General features: G+C 40.2%; 1 protein-coding gene across 2 annotated transcripts in view; it reads right to left on the minus strand.

The window, feature by feature from the left end:
* Positions 1-380: 380 nt before the first annotated feature.
* Positions 381-20,610, minus strand: part of BMPR1A (bone morphogenetic protein receptor type 1A) — a 78,201-nt gene continuing 57,971 nt past the window's right edge. For both annotated transcript variants that reach the window (XM_033066361.2, XM_033066362.2), the window contains 10 exons: positions 15,013-15,175; positions 13,613-13,715; positions 13,022-13,121; positions 12,134-12,233; positions 11,175-11,319; positions 9,984-10,176; positions 9,294-9,591; positions 6,725-6,900; positions 6,084-6,214; positions 381-4,999 (listed from right to left, as the gene is read on the minus strand). In XM_033066361.2, the coding sequence (XP_032922252.1) occupies positions 4,874-4,999; positions 6,084-6,214; positions 6,725-6,900; positions 9,294-9,591; positions 9,984-10,176; positions 11,175-11,319; positions 12,134-12,233; positions 13,022-13,121; positions 13,613-13,715; positions 15,013-15,175 (1,535 nt within the window). In that variant the 3' untranslated portion in view covers positions 381-4,873. The remainder of the gene's footprint in view (positions 5,000-6,083; positions 6,215-6,724; positions 6,901-9,293; positions 9,592-9,983; positions 10,177-11,174; positions 11,320-12,133; positions 12,234-13,021; positions 13,122-13,612; positions 13,716-15,012; positions 15,176-20,610) is intronic.

The raw sequence follows: 20,610 nt of genomic DNA on the forward strand, positions 1-20,610 counted from the left end.
GAGGCAAATTTATATGGATAAAACCAACATGTAGTGAACTAGTGTATGTTCAAATGCAAGTATTATTTGATTTTGACTTGCTTTTGGCTTTGCTGTAACACAGGGATAAAAGTAAGGAGAAGGAAACACCGTTTTTTACTGTCGCACCCAAATGTAAATTTAGTGCAAGGATGAAGAGCTTGAATTTAGCATCAAATAATTTTCAATATAATTGAACAATAAAAGGAGTAATTAACAACTTTTTCAGAGACTGTGGGGGAAAAAAAACCAAAAATGAGATATGAAAAAGTAGGGACTTATTTAGTTACAGTATCACGATTTCCAAATCGTTACATTTTTAAGGCAAAAATCTTATAGTAACAAAACACATTACTAATGTGTACTAAAATAAGGTTATTTACTTAAAAATGATACATTGGACATAATCTGTGTACAGAACAAGCAATTCATGGTAAACTCAATAAGGCACCTTCTAAAGCAGATGCTGTACAAAATACATTAGTGTGTTACATTTTTAAAGTAGTATTCTACACTTCTGGCATATAACACACACTAGAGTGTGACCATTTGTCTTGTTCCACTCTTCTTTCATATTTTATTTACATCTTCTCTAGGTTAACTACAATGTTATTTATTCTTCTTGTATACAATATAGTACATTTCATTTTGGGCATGTCATGTCAGAGCACAAATGTCACTACATGATGTGGGCTTTTATAATTGCATTAAACAGTAAAATATCACAAAGTAACAATTACATTAGATTTGTCGAAAAACCAGAAGTAATGTGCCCTCTACTTCTGCTGTACAACCAAGGCTGAGCACCATTGTTCCATAAAGCACTGCACTGTGCAACACCACCAGCTGCTTTCAGACATCCCCCCTACTTGGAATAAAGATTGTGGGCACAGGATAAAGACTTAACTCAGAGGCACTGTCAGGAGAGTGAGGAAAGGCTAAATCAGTCTAATATTTCACAGACAACAACCATGTAACTTCCCTTTAAAGTATCTGCAATAGCAAAAGAAAGTTTTTTATCTTTTATCTCTTTGCTCTTCGAACACTTTTAGACCATTAAAATACAGTCTTGTTAAGACAGAGTAGATGAAATGCATCCAAATGATCTGTTTTATAAACACATTCAAATGGTCATTTAGATCAAGATCTAAAATTTGATTCTAGACTACTATGGAGGTAACTTAAAATATTAATTTTACATTTCATTCAAAACCTCAAAAAAGGCTAATTAGGAGAAAACAATAGGGAAAATTTGATAGATATTGAGAAAACTGTTTCTTGAGGAAAAATTACATTAAGTAAAACTCAGAATAAACCCAGAATGTAAGCCTAATTTCTCTGAAGGAATACCACATTTCTGGTGGAATTTACAAGCTAACCAGGAACACACAAAAAACTTTCCTTTTAGTTGCTGTAACAATAAGAATTAAATAACTCCAATAATTTCCATCTAAAAATCACATGGAACAGGTTAAATAAACATTAAAAAAATCCCTCTGTGTGAGTGTTTAAGAATTTCCAAGGCACAGTCTTGATACTCCCCAAGGCATTCTCCATACAGTTGATTTTTGTATTTAAAAAAACCAAACAAAACAAAAACACATTTGCCAGTTTTAGAGGATATTTTTTTGGATGACAAATGATTAAAAATTTGACCACCAAAACGAGATTCATCACAGTCCAACAGAAGAATCCTTTTACACTCTCTGACCTTCGAGGCTTCTGAACTCTACAGGATTGCATAAAGCAACAAGTTACCTTTGGAATCTGCATTAATTATGCTTAGTTATGTAAAAATTAATGGGCTAGCTTTGAGCACATTTTTTCCCACAAATATATAGATACCCTTTAGAGTTAACATTCTATTATCAAGGAATCAAGATTCAAGGAAGGTCCTGTTCAGCACAGCAAAAACTACACATGCAAGATACATTTGAGTATGAATAGAATAGAGTAAATGAAGTGCTGATAAATTAGGTTTAAGGCAAAAAAGAATTTTTTTCCTTCTCAAAAAATCATCTTTGCAGCATCGACTCCCTCTGTGTTAATGTGTAAATCAATTTAGGTCCTAAGGTGTCTGACCAACCTATTGCCACCTTGTAAATACCTAACAATGGAAAAGAAAGTAAGTGAAAATTTACAAATTATGGAAATTCATACTTCCAGAAGGGGCTTCCTGAATACTTAGGAAAAATGAACTAATAAAAATTCACAAAGCATGTTTACAGCTGCTGTTGATGTGGTAAATTCTAGAAGAAATGACACCATATTCTGCATAGGACAGGGTTAATTTAGATAGATCATGCTGTGAAAGTCTAAGCTAGCAGGGTACCTACATAAACATTTTTTCCTTCTTATTGATAAAAATTTTCGAGAAGGAAAAAAAAAGCTTATCCCTTACTTTTTTTGGCTTATACCAAAAATTTTCCAACTACCTGTGCAAAAATTATGCGCGAAGACATGATTAACAATTTCAAAATCATCATATATTTCTTGGCAATGGACGGAGAAACTTTTAAAAAAGCCCTTTATCATGAGGATTGTGGCACAGTATCATATATCTCTTGCTGTTTTCAAATAAGTTAAAGTTGACACACCTATGAACTTCTCAGCCAGAATACATATTAATACTTAAAGGCATTACTAAACAACAGTAATGACTTTATTTACAAAAGAAAAAGTCCCTCGAAATAGCTAGTTTTCTATAAAATATGTAGAACTGTTAAATAAAGTCTGTACATCACAATAGAAAATAAAAATACTGCAATCTTTTGCCTGACCATTTACATTATGGGAACTATAGGATTAAAACAAAAAAGTAACATGCTAGAAGGCTGTAATTGTTCACAAATCACATTACTTCTGTGTTACATTGCTTTCTATCAGTTGTATTTTCAAGGGAAATTTAAACACATCAAAACAATCTCCATGTAAATATTTTAAGACAACAAATAATCTGGCATAAATCAATCTGAAGTTTTATTATTTTTCATCAGTTTTGGTATTATTAACTTTTTTCTTCAAATCTCAACTATGGCGTGTGTGTCCGTGCATATATCTAATTGTACACATGTACCTAGGAATAGGTATTTTTTGTTTTGTTTTTTTTTGACTAAAGCACAAAACACACTGTATAAATAACTTCCCTTTTTAAAGTTATCTAGATCAGGATTTACAGTACAAAGTTATAGGCACTTAAATTATCAAATAGATTCAATGGTTCCAATACTGTGTGTTCAATCTTCAGACGATTCATGCTTTGAAGCTTCAACTTGAGTTATAGTACTGTTTTCTAACTTTCAAGCAGAAGTGCCAAAGGAGTTATAAATCAATAATTCTACTTTACAGTAACCTCATGGAGGGTTCTGGCTTCTAACCAACTTGTGTGGTCAGTGGTGAAAATGGGGGAACTTCAGTTTCTTGTGCAGGTCAAACAGTTGGCACAATAAAACCAAGTTTTGCAATTGTGCTAACTTAGTGTATCTTCATGAATTAATTTCAATGCCATTCCTCCCAAACTTAACTAGAACCTATAACACCCACTGAGTGTTTACCTTGTCTCAAATCTTCACTTCTACTAAGTGGTCCACAGATGTGGCCTCCTGTGTCTACATCAGAGCAACCCAGCTCCAAATCTTCTGCATGTTGTGGATCTGATCTTCAGTTCACGCACTCACTTCTCCTGGTCTTGACCTTTACTGCATTCTCTAATCTTCAGAGCACCCAGAGCTTCCTGCCCTCCCTCTTTTGTGTCTGTAAACCAGACTTGTTCTCAAGCCTTTTGAAACTCACCTTCTGTCTAGTTTTGTCAAATGATGAAAGAGTACATTGCTATAGCTGACAAATCCCTTTCTTCATAGGAAGAAGTTCAGAGCATGACAAACACCTATCAATGAGTCCCAATACAGCAGGAAGGCACAACACATTGTCATTGGTCTCTCTGCTAACATGTAAAGTATTCTGTGGCAAAAATGCTGGTTGCATGTGGCACTGTAAAAAAATATTACAAATTTCAGGGATCCAATTATGGAGCTCTCTCTAGGCTGCAAGTGAGATGACCAAGGCAGCCTACATCTCTAGAAGAGATTGTTTCAAGCTCTTTACAGATTTAGGTAGCCATTCCTTAATTAATTAATGTTTCACATTTTTGTAGTTCTCATTGTGATCAAATAAAAAACAGAAAAAAAAAATAAAATTGAGATTTCTGAAGATAACTTAAGGGCAAAAGATTCTGTAGCAAATCTCTGATTCTGAAGCCACAAAATGCACAGAGCCCTGACCATAAAACTTTGTTCATTTAAATGGTTTCTTACATATTCCAAATGACAGCAAAATAATCCTGGCACACACATAAAGGCATAAAGAACTGTTAAACTGAGTAGTATCACAAACAGATTCATAACCTACAGGCTGTTTCACCAAAACTTGGTATGGATTGACTAGGTTTCATCAGGTAGAAGGCAAAAAAAAAAAAAAGCTTATATTCTCCATCTCTGTTGAATCCATATAGCTTGTTAGGCTTTCACAGAAAGCACTGTAATCTGAACATTCAATTCAGTACCCAGAGTTTTACTGGAGACTCACTAAGTATGATTGAAGTCTCAATGCAGCTCAAACCAAACCAAACCGTGTATTTTCTCAAGGCTGTCCATATACGTAGCACGTAGTGTATAGAGGCTCTCAGTATCACGGTCTATGAAGTACTGAAAGATTTCATTAGCAGCCTGTAGAGGTGTGCTGAGAAAATATACTGAATCTCAGTTATTTCCTCTTTTCTATTTTTATCTTCTTCACCCACATCTGAGTGAAAAGATCTAGGGAGTCCAGCTTCGCTCTCCAAAGTCAATTTCCTATGTCAAATCTTTACATCTTGTGATTCCACCATCTTGGCAAGTGTCTTCTTGATCCTCAAGGCAGTGAGCCTTGAGGCAGGATTGTGAGCCCAGCACTCAGACATCAACTTCAATATTGCTCTTAAACACTGCAGAAGGAAAAAACAAAGGCACACTATTGTAACAGAGTTATAATTTTGGTTTGTTGTCAAGATCGAATTACAGAACTTTCAAGTCCAAAAACGTACAATTTCTAAATGTTCTGCAAAATCATTAGTAGAAAACTGTTAAGAGATCTACTGAAGGAAAAACCCCAAAACACCCCAAAGCCAACATCCACATGCCAATCCTTCTTATGCCACCCCCTTACTGTCTAGTATTACAGTAGCTGGAACTAAGAGAAGTGTTGATTTAGTCTCTCAGTGATGCATTACCAGAACTTCTCCGGACAACTCTAGAACAGTGGTACAAATATGGCAGCAATAAACAGAAAAATCTCCACAGGTATGGCTGGAAAACCATAGAGAATTCTTTCAGGGAAAATGGAAATGTGAGAACAGCTCTTTCAGCAGTCAAAAAAAACCCCAAAAAAAACCAAACAAAAAAACCCCAACAACAAAAAAAAAAAAAAACCCTGGGAATTTATAGAAGTCAAGGACTTGGGGAAGACTGGATATGGCATATTTAACTTGCTATGTGAAATGGTTATGTCTTATTTACTGTGTTCAAGCTGTGGTCCTTTAAAAACACATATAAATGAGAGCATTTTAGTTACATCACAGATTGTCCTGGGATGTAGCAGTAAAAAAGCAAAAAAGGAAAGAGGAAATCCACAAAGGAACTGCTTCATCTTTCATGAAATATCTTATGCCACAAACCAATAAGCTACATCAAGACTAATAAAATGAATTAAAAATTAAGTTTTAGCTCCAATTAAAACTCTGAATATATTCCACTATCTAAAATACACAATCTCAAGCAGAGCAGTATTCATACACTTGCATGCTTCTTAAGGGTATCTTCCCCTCAGATCACTGAAAAAAATACCAAAAAAATACAGTATTTTGAATGGCTCTCAAGTATGTCTTTCTCCTATTATTGCTATGAGGTTTTCAAAGTATCAGAATGTGTGAATGCAGTCCCTGCTTTACAGCATTTTAGTATTTATTAAACTAAAATGCCATCCCATACTAATGAACAAACTGAAGCAGTTTTTCCTCTCAGCACACTCACTTCATCGCTGTTCCATCTGTTTGACACCACTGGGCGCAGGCGTTTGACACACACCACTTCTCTCATGTCCTCATAGGAGGGATCATTTGGCACCATGTCATAATATGGCAACTGATACTCTTCAACAATACCTGCAGATAATTGTGAAAGATTAGGAACAATTAAAATAAATTAATCTGTATATCTACTCTCGGATTTCTTTAGCTGGGAACAAAAATTAACTTTATGCCAAGTTAAACACACCACACTGTTTTACTGTGGTAAAAATCTGAAAATTTCACAACAATAATATACCATAAAAGCTCCAATATTATGATTAACTTTAGTAGCTCTGGTAATTCCTTGTAGTGCCTTTGATTTTGATACCAAATGCTAAATTTGGCTTTTTCTACTCTACTGCATGTTACAAAGAAGCACAGAGAAATGTAAGATGGAAGAATACAGGTGAAGATACACAAGGATACAAAGGAAAAGTAAAAGAAAAACCAGGATGAGTCACAAAAATATTTGTCAGGCTATTACTACTTCTTTTAAATACAAGCCTGATGACACAGCATGCTAATGATATTACTTCCTGGTAAAGCACTGCTAGAGTGAGGGAAGGGCCTGGTAAATTTTTTACAGAATATTTAAAAGTTTACCTCCTGTGACACAGCGCCGAGCCATTTCCCAGATGATCAGCCCAAAACTGTAGATGTCAGCCATGATGTATGGCTGGAAATGGTTTTTATTCAGGCTTTCATCCAGGACTTCCGGAGCCATGTAACGTTTTGTTCCCACTCTAGTGTTCAAGGGAACGTCAACTTCATTTGTGTCACTAGATGAAAACATTAGCAAGTTACTGAATTGTGGACTGTTGCAAGGTATGACATCCTGTATGGCACAACCACCAAAATGAAAATTCTCTGTCTCCATAGAACTTAAACTAATAAAAGTACAGTAATTTCACGACTATAAGGCGCACCCTTTTGACTAAAATTTTCCCTGGAACCCGGAAGTGCGCCTTATAGTCCGGTGCACCTTATCTGATCTACAAAGTTCAAAAAAATTGCCTACCCGGAAGTGCGAGCTGCGAGCCACGGGGGGAGCCGGCAGGGCCATGGCTGCCAGGTGGAGGTGGGGCGGAGCAGGGGCGGGCACGCCCCGGCCCTGTGGAGGCGGAGCCGCCCCGCCAGAGGCACGCCCCGGCCCTGTGGAGGCGGAGCCGCCCCGCCAGAGGCACGCCCCGGCCCTGTGGAGGCGGAGCCGCCCCGCCAGAGGCACGCCCCGGCCCTGTGGAGGCGGAGCCGCCCCGCCAGAGGCACGCCCCGGCCCTGTGGAGGCGGAGCCGCCCCTACACAGGCACGCCCCGGCCCTGTGCAGGCGGAGCCGTCCCTCCAGAGGCACACCCCGGCCCCGTGCAGGCGGGATGGCCCCTCTAGAAGCACCCACCGGCCTCGTGGAGGCAGAGCCGCCCCTCCACAGGCACCCCCTGGCCCCGTGGAGGCGGAGCCGCCCCTCCACAGGCACCCTCCAGCCCTGTGGAGGCGGAGCCGCCCCTCCACAGGCACCCACCGGCCCCGTGGAGGTGGAGCCGCCCCTCCAGAGGCACCCTCCAGCCCCGTGCAAGCGGGACGGCCCGTCCAGAGGCACCCCCCGGCCCCATACAAGCGGGATGGCCCCTCTAGAGGCACCCCCCGGCCCCGTGCAAGCGGGACGGCCCCTCCACAAGCACTCCCCGGCCCCGTGGAGGTGGAGCCGCCCCTCCACAGGCACCCACCGGCCCCGTGGAGGTGGAGCCGCCCCTCCACAGGCACCCACCGGCCCCGTGGAGGCGGAACCGCCCCTCTAGAGGCACCCCCCGGCCCCGTGCAAGCGGGACGGCCCCTCTAGAGGCACCCCCCGGCCCCATGCAAGCGGGACGGCCCCTCCACAAGCAGCCCCCGGCCCCGTGGAGGTGGAGCCGCCCCTCCACAGGCACCCCCTGGCCCCGTGGAGGTGGCACGGCCCCTACAGAGGCACGCCCGGGCCTCGTGGAGGCAGAGCCGCCCCTCCACAGGCACCCACCGGCCCCGTGGAGGCGGAGCCGTCCCTCCAGAGGCATCCTCCAGCCCCGTGCAAGCGGGACGGTCCCTCCAGAGGCACGCCCGGGCCCCGTGCAGGCGGAGCCGCCCCTCCACAGGCACCCTCTGGCCCCGTGGAGGCGGAGCCGCCCCTCCACAGGCACCCCCTGGCCCCGTGGAGGCGGAGCCGCCCCTCCACAGGCACCCCCTGGCCCCGTGGAGGCGGAGCCGCCCCTCCACAGGCACCCCCTGGCCCCGTGGAGGCGGAGCCGCCCCTCCACAGGCACCCCCTGGCCCCGTGGAGGTGGAGCCGCCCCTCCACAGGCACCCACCGGCCCCGTGCAGGCAGCACGGAGGGGCGGCGGCCATAGCCCGGCCCCGTGCAGGCAGCACGGAGGGGCGGCGGCCATAGCCCGGCCCCGGAGAGGCAGCATGGAGGGGCGGCGGCCATAGCCCGGCCCCGTGCAGGCAGCACGGAGGGGTGGCGGCCATAGCCTGGCCCCGGAGAGGCAGCACGGAGGGGTGGCGGCCATGCCCCGGCCCCGCCGGATGCAGGCGGGCCTGGGGCCCCGCGGCACCGCCCCTGCCAGGTACAGGCGGGCCCGGGGGCCAATGACTGCTGGGTTGAGGCGGGGCCTCGGCCAGCAACCGCGCGGAGGGAGCTGGGGGCGGAGCCTCGCTGCAAAAAAAAAAGTGCGCCCTATAGTCCGGTGCGCCTTATCTGATCTACAAAGTTGCGAGTTTTGCCAACTCCCGGCGGGTGCGCCTTATAGTCCGGTGCGCCTTATGGTTGTGAAATTACTGTATTTAATAATACTACTACTACAGTATCAGATCTTCAGTTAAGTTTCAACTGCCTATATGCTGTTCAAATTTTCTATGAAAGAATTTACATGATGGCAATACCTGTGAAAGGCTAGTTTTGAATTAAAAAAAGTCTCTATTTCCTCTACAAAACTTTTATTTTTTCATAAGAAGAGTATTTTCATTGTTTCTTAATAACCTATTTTCATCATGATGTCTTTCAGCATTCAAGAACAACATTTTACTCTCAAAACTGAAACAAAACCAAACAAACAAATGATTCCATCTGCCTTTTCAAGCTGGGTATCTGGTGCATTAAGTAAAAAATGACACGAAAGTTTTCCCATGACAGAGGATTTGTTACCTGTTAAACTTGACTGCAAGGCCCAAGTCTGCAATGCAGCAGGTTCCATTTTTCTTTATCAAGATGTTTTTACTCTTCAGGTCCCTGTGTGCAATCGCTGGCTTGCCTTGTGTCCCATAGATTTCCGTGTGCAGGTGGCACAGGCCACACGCAGCAGAATAGGCCAGTTTGAGCAGAGCCCTGTTGTCCAGCGTAGTGCACTTCAGAAAATCATACAATGATCCATTTTCATGATAATCTGTGATCAAGTAAAGCTGTGTCCAGGAGCCAGTGCCTTTAATATCTGCTGCTATGAAACCTGTGAAATGTATAAACCAAGTTACTATTTATTCGTACATAAAATTTTTGTGTAGTAGATTTTGTGATAATTACTAAAGCTGTATTTTCTTGTACTTTAGCAGAAGATAATGTGTTCCTCTTATGAAAACTAACCATGTAGAAGTTCTGATTCTATCTGTACATGAGGTTAACAGCCCAGCCTTCCAGCAAAGAGATTGCAGACACATTTCCAACCAAGAGTAGCAAGATTCTACCCTTTCAGTAACATTAGCGCACATTAAGGGAATAACCCATCCGGTGATTCCACAGAAGCTGCCTTAAACCCCTCAAGCCACCCAGTAAGAGTTTCTCCTCCTCCTCCTCCTCCCTCACCCCACCCTCCAGTAGCCCAGCAAAGTTCTGCTGCATTACCAAGGATGTTTTCATGTCGCATGAGAACAGTCTGGTAAATCTCTGTTTCTCGGAACCAGCTGGCTTCTTCTGTGGTGAAAAACACTTTGACTGCCACTTTTTCACCCCTCCATTTGCCCATCCACACTTCACCATATCTCCCTTTTCCAACTTGCCTCACCATCTGAATTTGTTTGGCAATAGTGCGCTGAACCTAAGGCAGAAAAAAAAAGAAAAAAAAAAAAAAGAGGACATAAGATGGAGGAAGGAAACACAGCAGTTAACCAAAAGTACCTGGCCAGGTTGCTTGTCAAGCTTGGATTACTTTAAAGTTTGATTCCATTGTAAAATTTGTTCAATTAAGTTTTTTACATTCCAGTTTTGGACTCATTATTCTTGCCTCCAAGGTATAAAAAAACCTGAAAAGATTTAAGTAACTCAACTTCTAACTGAAGAGTATGCTTTCTTGCATTTCATTTCTGATTTATAAATAGTCATCTGTTCCACTGGCTAATTTTTATGCAAGTATTATATAGGAAGGTGAATGAACAAAATGATGAATAATTATCACAAAATGGTTTGAGTTGGAAAGGACTCTAAAGATCATCTACTTCCAACCCCTCTATCATGGGTGGGGACACCTTCCACTAGAACAGGTGAGTTCAAAGCCCCATCCACACTGGACTTGAACACTGCCATGGATAGAGCATCCACAGCTTCTGTGTGCAACCTCCTCCAGTGCCTCAACACACTCTGTGAAGAATTTCTTCCTAATATCCCATTTAAATCTACTCTCAGTTTAAAGCCACTTCCCCTTGTCCTATCTCTACATGCCCTTGAGAGAAGTCCCTCTCCAGCTTTTCTATTTTAATGGTCAATGAATACTAAGAAAATAAAATCTGAGTTCACTCAACCTGATACTTACATTATCCAGTTCTTGTATTTTTAGCTTAATGACTGTAGGTTCCAAGTTTTCTTTGAATTTTACTGATGCCAACAGATTTTGTAACATATCTATTTCACGCTTCATTTTAATAATTATGTGATGATGGGTTTTAAACATGTTCAGTTTGTACTTCACCTTTCATCATAATGGCATATAAAATAATTAACATTTTGTATGAACAAACTGCTTTGTTCTAGGCATTAGATCCAAAACAAACTCTGTAAGTGACGGAGAGAAATTAAGTGAAGAAAAATCTTATGACTTACCAACAGTGGTAGTCCTGATCCGCTCCCAGAACTCTGTGACTGATCAATAAGGTCTTTTAATGACTCCCCAGCTGGAATAAATGCTTCATCTTGTTCCAGGTCACGATTATAACAGTGCCTCTTTGCCATTGACTTACAGTAATGTCTGCAAAAGTAACAGAAGTTTAAGAACTCCAAAATACTTAAAATGTAAGTAATAAGAAACTGATCTAGGAAAGGATCTATTTAAATATACACATTTTCTCAAAAGAAAAAACAGAGCAGCAGATTTTACCATATTTTTCCTTTTCCTGAAATGTAACTTACATAGCTTTTTAATATTAAGACGTTGTTGTAATGCATGTACAGGTATGCCAGCTGATTGATTATCAGTCAGGTGGAAATCCAGCATTAATACTCCACTCTCAGCCAGTGTTACCAGCACAACATTGCTGATTTTGGATTAAATGAACAGACAGAACCTTGAACCACAGGAGCTGAGGCTGATACAAGCCCTGGAAACTTCTAGAGCAGTGATCACCTCTAGCACAGGGCTGGGGCTCACAGAAGCACCTAAATGAACTGCCATACCTCAGCTGGACAATCACTTAGTTTTGAAGCACAGCAGAAAATCTCAGAAGCAGATAAAATTTAACTACTGAAAGGGACTGAAGACTCAAAAGCATAAAGAGCATGAAGATATTCCTGTTCACAAACTGCTATAGCATCAAAGTTATGTGTAGCTGACAAAATTGTAAATACTCTGTAGCCAGAGGAAAGGATCAAATTCAGTTAAATTCTCTGCCATGAACATTGAATTCTACCTAGTGATGGAAACTCCTACCCACAGAAATGTGAAATTAAGTTACAACCGTTTCCAATCTGCATATGATTAACTGAGTCCCTTTGCAAAATAACTGTTCTGTTTGCACTCATTTGCAAAATTAAAAATGTTGCTGACAAAGAAATTGCTTTCTTACTTGTAACAAAAGCAGCTAAATAAGATGACCATGACAATTATGCAGACTGCCATAGAAATCAACACTGCCATCCAACGAATGCTGCCATCAAAAAGTCCATCTATTTGACAAAAAAAAAAAAGAAAAAATAGAAAGAAAAAAAAGAGAGTTTCCAAAGTCTATTAATTAAACATATATTGTTAACAGTTTATTTAGGTATGATTTAATATACTATGCATCAAAGTAAGTATTTATACCACAAAAGCAAAGATAAATTCATTTGGATGACAACAACAAAAAAAAAGATTTAGCTGGAAATTTTGGGAGTTGTTGGTTTTGGTTGACTCCTGCTAGTTTGTTTGAAATAGAAATTAAGGACTTAGAGCAGTAAGATTCTAAGAAGATACAAAGCAACAGTTAGACCAGTACAACTTGCCTAGCAATGAATGAGCAAGCACATGAAAACAAACTATTTTCACTGGGAACAACAGAAAGAAGAGAATGAATTTGCTATAAAGAGGTGATAACAAGATCTGAATAGGTTTTTTTTTTTTGTGATGGCATTCATAATGATAAAAGCACAGCAGAAATTAAGAAAAACATTTTTAAAAGAGATCCGACTGTGGAAACAATAAAACAGATCAGATCACATGCACTCAAGATATGAATGCACTAAGAATAAGAATAAAAATGCCATGAGTGACTGATTGACGAAAAGAGTAGCATGAAAGTGGTAAAAAAGGAAAACTGAAAATAGAAAATGAAGTGCAGTACAGATCTTCATATAAAAATTACTTAATAAGGGAAGAACCAGATTGGTGCAATAGTGTAATTACATTTTCTACTGTTGATCAGGAAGAACACAACCTACACAGCATTTCTTAGCAGTGTGAACATACAGATGTGTACCTGTACTATCAAGAGGTGGTAATGTTGGTTGCAAATCCTGATTGCAGAAATCAGTACGACAGCACTCAATCGTTCGACGTGACTGAGCTTTAGGTGAGTCCTGTTGAAGGAGAATTCAATGAACATTTAGATTTTGAAGCTAAAACAGAGACAGGACATGCTGCAGTTACAACATAGCCCAGAAAAAAGTGTAAGCTATTTTATATACAAGGCACTTCAACCACATCATTTAATGTATGAGATCACTCTGCAGTTGCAGACAGACACCATCAATCTCCGAGTGCCTACATTTGATATTGCATTTTTTTACATTTCATAGAACATTTTTTATTTGTTGCATAGAAATAGATAGTTTCTACTTAAGTTGTTATTTCATACATGGGAAAAGTCTTGAGTTTGGTCAAAACCAGTTAACCATATGCTAAATACCATTCCTAAGACAAAAAACCCAATCCCTTTAGAAGTTTCCTCTTGTACTCATCATAGCAGCAGTATTTGCTTTAGAAACATTTTCATAAAGCCATATAAAATAAAGGAAGGGCATAAAAATGAAATAAAGTAAAGCACTGGTATAAATCTCCTTTTTTTCACCTTGCACTGGAAGTCTGAACCTTCATACTTCATGCAGCCAGAAGCAAGCGTGGGTTCTCCATGTTCATCCTCCTCAATGATAGCAAAGCAATGCCCATTAGTTCTGCAATAAACACATCACATGTGCTTTACCAGCATGTCTGTCATTTAGTTGTCCATGAACCCATTAAAAATCCTAGAATGAAAACTTCTAGAAAAATTCTTTAATACAGTGTTTGCCATGCAATTTGAGAATAAAAGACCTGCAAGTATTCACAAATGGAACACAAGAGGGATGCCTTCTCACCAATACTCACTCATTCCCTCAAAACAGACACTAAGGAAAACAAAGACAGAAATAATTTTGTTTGCCAATAATCTATTTACATTAATTCAAAGAAATGCAGATGTGGAAAGCATAATGCCATAAGGTACCCTGCATGTAGACACTGTGTGTTTTTAACTAACAGCTTTATTATCAGCATAATGACCTATCAGCGCAAAGTCAGACAAAAACTAGTAAGGGCTATACAGACTGCACACACTAGAGGGCAATAAAAACCAATAAATAAATACCAAGAGACTTGAAAGACAAAATACTGGAACATTTTCTCAGTTCAAAACTGTTTGTAAGTTACTGCCTGTGTTTACCTTAAAAAAACAGCAGTGTTTATTCTACCTCCTTGGGTTCCACAAAAACTGACAAGTGACACTTTAGTAAGACTGAAACCTATGTTTAAGTGAAGACTCACGGTACAGGAGCAAGGAATATGTTTTCAATTATGTATATTAATTCTTAAGGAAGAAAACAGAAGGGACTTGAACATGGAATTGCAAATGGAGAGAAAAAAATGAAAAACAAGGACGTTTCAGGACATAGAAAAAAAAACACCTTAAGCAAGCACATAATCTGTGCATGAGTCTGTTAGGATTCTTATACCAATCAAAGATAAAACTTCTCTCCTGTCTCTACATGTCCACAGGCTTTGCTTTATTTTCCCCTGCTTTTCCTTCACAGTCTGTAACTACTGAACATGTAACAAGAAGAATTCTCAGTAAATGCCCATATTGTTTACTTTACATTACCTTTTTGACTGCTAGGTGAACAAATAAGCAAACAGATGGTCATGTCAGAAGGTTTAGATTTGGGTCACTTAATACTCACCCAGCTATAAAATATCACAGGGTTACTTAAAACCTCTGTCCTTCAAAGCAGTTGCTGGGCTTAAAACGACCAGTTTCAAATTGTTTTAAGGTGTGGTGAAAACAGAGATGACCACAGGTTCTAGAACTCACAGAACATAATCAGTTATGGTCAGATCACCTGAGAGAACCTTGGCCAGCCTCCAAAGGTTGTTTCTGTCTCAAAATCCAAAATTATGTTCTTCAAAGAGCCTCTCTATCCTGAATGCAACACTTACATGCATGTGTTGTTAATAGCATCATCTGGACAATGTCCTGAGCAGTAGCATTTAAGAAAAGGCAAGGTGTCCTCTGGAGCAAGTGTTACTCCATTTGCTTGTTTCTTTTGGTCAGAATTTGTCTTCATTCCTGTACCATGAAGCATGCTGTCTAGCTTTTGACCTGGACACAAAAAAAAAAAAAAAAACAAAATAAGTTTGCATCTCTTTGACAACTGTTCAAGAGTTTTACAGTCAAAAAACTGTGACAACAATACTTATATTAATAATTGAAGTATACAAGGCAATCTCTTCTCCTAAGATTATGGTAGAAATCTGAGTTAATAATTTTATTCTAGGAATACCTGGTTGACATATTTTGTACCTTAACAGCAGATCTCCCAACCATAATCAATATAAACAGAAAAGTATTTTCTTTTTTCAGGGTAGGGCAGGAAAGTAGTGTAACTGGTAAGAACTTTCTGAAGAAAGCTTCCCTCATTCATGTGTTTAGAAAACCAAAATGCTGACAGCTTGATAACCACAACAAGAATAATTTTATGCATGACTGAACATACTTAATATGCAATTTTCTAATTTTCTGAAGTAATGTTTTATAGATTCACAGTCTCATGGAAGAGCAGTAATAAACTCCAAAATCTCTTGGGTTTTTTGATCTCTGTATGCATTTGTACTTCAAAACACAGCTAAAGTAAATCTTGTTTGCAAATTAAATTTCAGTAAATGACACAAACATCCATCCAAACGAGCTTTCACAGAATACAAACAGGGCTACATCACGTTCCAAGTAGCCCACAGATTCTCAATAGCAGCAGAGTTAAGCATCATTTGCTCTTGTTCATATTATTGAAGTGCTTTTGTCAATGTAGGTATTCAGAACAAAACATCCATTTTCTTCTTAGTGAAGAACATCCAGAACAAAACTTATGAACATTATGCACCTCATTTGGAATATGCTATGTGATTATTATATATGAGAACATCTTTACCCATCTCCTTCAGCTTTATCATATACAATTTTAACAACAGAAAAATCTCTTTCTGTCCACCACCTTGGCTCTAAATCCTCAAGGTATGAACCAAATACAGATAGAAGAGCTGTGAACAAACTATTACAGCAAGGTTCTGTGTGAGGCTGAGTGCTGGGAAGATAAGCCAGCAGTCGATCAGGAATCAGCAGATTCAGTTATTAGTAACAAAACTGAGGTCACAATAAAAATCTCAGTTTTTCTAAGGAAAAGAAGCTCAACTAGGAAACCCACAGTCTCTTGGAACAGATTCTTGGGCTTCCCTGTCAAACCTAGCAAGTGTGAGCTGTAGAGTGATGAGAATATTAGTGTCCTGTTGTACCTTGCTAGAAACACCTCCAGAAAAACTTGATTAACACCTTGTGCAGATACAGCCCACTCTGCATCACTCTACTGTACTATAACATCCATTGTGTCATTCAGACAAGTGCCAATTAAATACTTGTGAAATTTGACCCTACTGTACTGGATATAGCAGACTTGCAGATCTCCTCATCTGGTTAATACAGCACACCTAGTGCACTGTCAGATCTCATCTGGTTAATACAGCACACCTAGTGCACTGTCAACGCAGCAAAGTAATGCAATTGTGATTCTTCTGGACACAACTAAGAGAATATACCATTTACCTTAAAAGTGAAATCACAGAACAGTGTCTTATTTAATATGTGCTCTTCAAAGGGTGTTTCAGTAATGCTCAAGTTAAATAGTCCTGATCTGTACAGACTGTTCACAAGAAACAAGATCCAATGCTAGAATAACAATAGGTTATAGGTATTTCTGATTTAAGCAAGAGAAATCCTGCACAATTGGAACAGCTCCTCCATCCACCCCCCTTTCTTTCTACATATTTCTTCCCAGCATAAACTGAAAGGTAATTTTAATACTGTGCTAGACACATTACACAACATTTTGTATTCACATTTAAGAGATCCTTACCTGCTCAGAGAACAGGTAATTCTGCTTAATATTTAAAGGAAAAGCCACTGCATATGTACAAAAATTTGTCTGTCTTTCTAATTTTTTTAATTACTACAGTATCTTTCCCAATTGATATTAGAAATCCCCTCTTATCTTCAGGGACATTCCACATGTTAAAACTCTTTACTGTACTTTATGATCAGTGTCTTACATTCAATCATCCATTTTTCCACCCTGATCACTGAATATTTTTTCAGTTTATTACAAGAGGATCCAAGGAATCCTTAAAGCATGGCTTCTCCTAGCTCAGAACAGAAAGAACAACATTTTTTTGCATGTCTATCATCTTTTAAAGCAGTGTAATTCTCTGTAAACTAACACTGAAGCATGACTACAGGTATACCAAACTTTTATACTAAAATGATATGAAATACATTTTTCCTATTCATTTAAAATTTTCCTCTGCATTACAAGTTTTATGAAAAGCACGTATCATATAAAATTCAAAACAGGTAACTGCATTCTGAAAGAAACAGCATCTTTGTCTTTTGTTCTGTTTCTATAGGCAAAAATTTTTATTCAAAGCAGGAACAGACTAAAATTTCATTATTTTTGTAATGTGAAACTTCATAGTATTCTGCTTTCAGGTAATACCTGAACCGCACAAGGAACGGGGGAAAGAATCACTTCACTCTTGCATTTTTACGTTCTAAGACTGTAAGCAGAATTCTTTTTAGACAGGAGTTTCAGTATCCAGGGAAGAGAACAGGAAAATTTTGAGGATGCTGGGGATTACAGTAATTTCACGACCATAAGGTGCACCGGACTATAAGGCGCACCCCCCGGGAGTCGGCAAAATTCGCAACTTTGTAGATCAGATAAGGCGCACCAGACTATAAGGCGCACTTTTTTTTTGCAGCAAGGCTCCACCCCCAGCTCACCCCACGCGGTTGCTGGCCGAGGCCTCGCCTCAACCCGGCAGCCACGGGCCCCCGGGACTGCCTAGACCTGGGAAGGGGGGTGCCGCAAGCCACCGGGCCCCCCTGGACCCGGCGGCCATGGGCCCCCGGGACTGCCTAGATCCGGGAACGGGGGTGCCGCAGGCCCCCTGGCCCACCTTCACCCGGCAGCCATGGGCCCCCAGGTCCGCCTCCACCTGGCAGGAGCGGTGCCGTGGGCCCCTGGGCCCGCCTCCAGCCAGCTGCTGTGGCACTTCCGGCTCCCCCCACGGCTCACAGCTCACACTTCTGGTTTGGCAAATTTCGCAACTTTGTACATCAGATAAGGCGCACCGGACTATAAGGCGCACTTCTGGGTTCGAGGGAAAATTTCAGTCAAAAGGGTGCGCCCTATAATCGTGAAATTACTGTGCTTCAAACAGTTTTTAATTTCCTCCTCCTAGGATGCCTAACTGTATTCTTTACTGAAATTCATCCTCAGCACTTCAAGACAGATTAGCGTCCATCTTAAAGTTGCGAGGTATGAGGATGGGAGTCAAGCGTGGAAAGACTTGGGTTCCATCCACCTCAGATGTTAAGAGGGCACGTGAAGGCCTTGAACTCACAGGATGCTTCATTGCTGTTTTTCCTGGTTAACAGATTCTGAGTAAACAAACAAGAGCAAACTAAGCACAGACCTAAAGAACATCTTGCTCCAAGGTTTATGTCCCCACCCTCAGAGCTCCAGCTCTCAGACATTCACACTGCTGCATCTTCCCCCTGGGAGCAGGACAGGGAAAAGGAGGATCATTTTTTAGGGGATCTTGTGACACTACACTACTTGATATAATTAATCTCTTCCATGACACTTGTAGGGGTCACACTGCAGCACAGCTAAGAAACATTCATACACAAATCTCACATAATCTTCAAAGGTGTAAGTGCAGTGTATGGTGCACTGAAACACAGAACCCAGAGACCTCAGGCACAGCCAAGTTTCCTGTCCACTATTTCCTAACTCCACCTGCAAACTGCACAGAGTTAGTGGGACAAAATGACATACAAATGAGCTATCACACACTGGAGGGCTTGTTCAAGATCCTGGATCACTTCTAGCCTGTTTATCCACCCTTGAGAATGACAGTATCACATACTTGTAAACACACAAGCTGCTCTGTCACGTGTATTTTACTGCATTACAAAGTCACAATATTCAAAGAAATATCAGAGTAATGGTGGAATATTCTCCTAACTTGACTGCAGTGTAAGACACTGATGAGAAAAAAGCTGATGGGATTTCAAGTTCTGATTTTGTCTTTTGTTCTGCCCAATCATACACTGCATGCATTGCAGATTTCTAGAAGTGTGAACAACTGTTACAGACAGGACAACACTTAAAATATTTTCTGTTTAAAATTAAACTCTATGTTAATAAAATAAATAAAAATTTCAGAAGTTAATAATAAAACAAATTGTTAAAATAAAACAATGCCTGACAATATATAATATCCAGCCTTTGATAAAAAAATAGAAATTATTCAAAGTACTACTTCTTCTAATCACAGAAAAAAACCTTAAGACTGCAAAATGTATTTCAAAGAGCACAGGATATTAAACCTCTCACTAGGTTAGAAAGCTAAGTCTACTTGAAAGTATGTTTCAAATATGAATATTAACATGGATAAATCTCAAAAATGTACTGTGCGTGTCACTGCAGTGTTACTAATCACTAAAACCCGCGTTAACCTGCTTGCAACTCAATGCAAGATACAGATACAATTTCATTAAGTCTTCTGATCTAAGAAAAGATTTGTGTGACCCATAAAAATCCAGCTCTATGAAATGCAGAGACAGCAGTAAGTGAAAGAAGACAAATACAAAAGCGAAATTATGCCTACAGTTTTTACTTAATTGTATCCTCTTTTTCTCCACAAATAAAGGTTCAATATGGCCTATAGCAGTCAACTTGTTTGGTAGCTTTCTGAATGCATAATATAGATGTCCATAAAAACATTTGTTCCAGACTACATTATCCTTTAAAGGGATTAGTCCTAGCATAAATACAGTGCTAGAGGCATTTCTTTGTAGCTACTCTGATCCATGCTTGTAAACTCCAAGAAATTCAATATTTAAGTAAGAAGAACCTTTGTCAGAAGAGCCCCTTCACCTGCCTCCCTGCTGGTGCTGACGCACACAAGGTTCTTTTCATCAAAGATGAAAGTTGTACCAGTGCTCATTTTTATGTGGTAGTTCTAAATTAGTTTTTCTTGCTTTACGATGCAGATACTGCAAAATCCTCCACTCCAGTAAGCCCTTTTGGCTTATCAAAAACTTTCATAATGATTTAACATCTTCTGTTATGTGAATTAAACTTCAGTAGAATTGACACAGCTCGAACACAATACTAGCACTTGCTCTTGAAAGAAAATATTTATTTTTAAAAATCAGAAAAATTGTATGAGTGCAAAAAAGTATTTTGAATGCTTCTACAAACTCTGTGTTTGGCATTCTAACCATAATTCTCCCTATAGTGCTTTTTTATATATATCAAGGCTGTGATCTCCAAAGACCAGGCATGTTAGAGGTAGCTCCATCTAGCAGAACTGGTTCCTAAAAATCACAGCATGTTCCCAGACTACTGGTTTCAAACCTCTCTCCTGCCCTTCCAGCTCTCCCAGGAGCTACACCAGTGTTCAACACAGGCAGCCTCT

Source organism: Catharus ustulatus, chromosome 8 (genome assembly GCF_009819885.2).
Source record: "Catharus ustulatus isolate bCatUst1 chromosome 8, bCatUst1.pri.v2, whole genome shotgun sequence".
Classification (NCBI taxonomy): domain Eukaryota; kingdom Metazoa; phylum Chordata; class Aves; order Passeriformes; family Turdidae; genus Catharus; species Catharus ustulatus.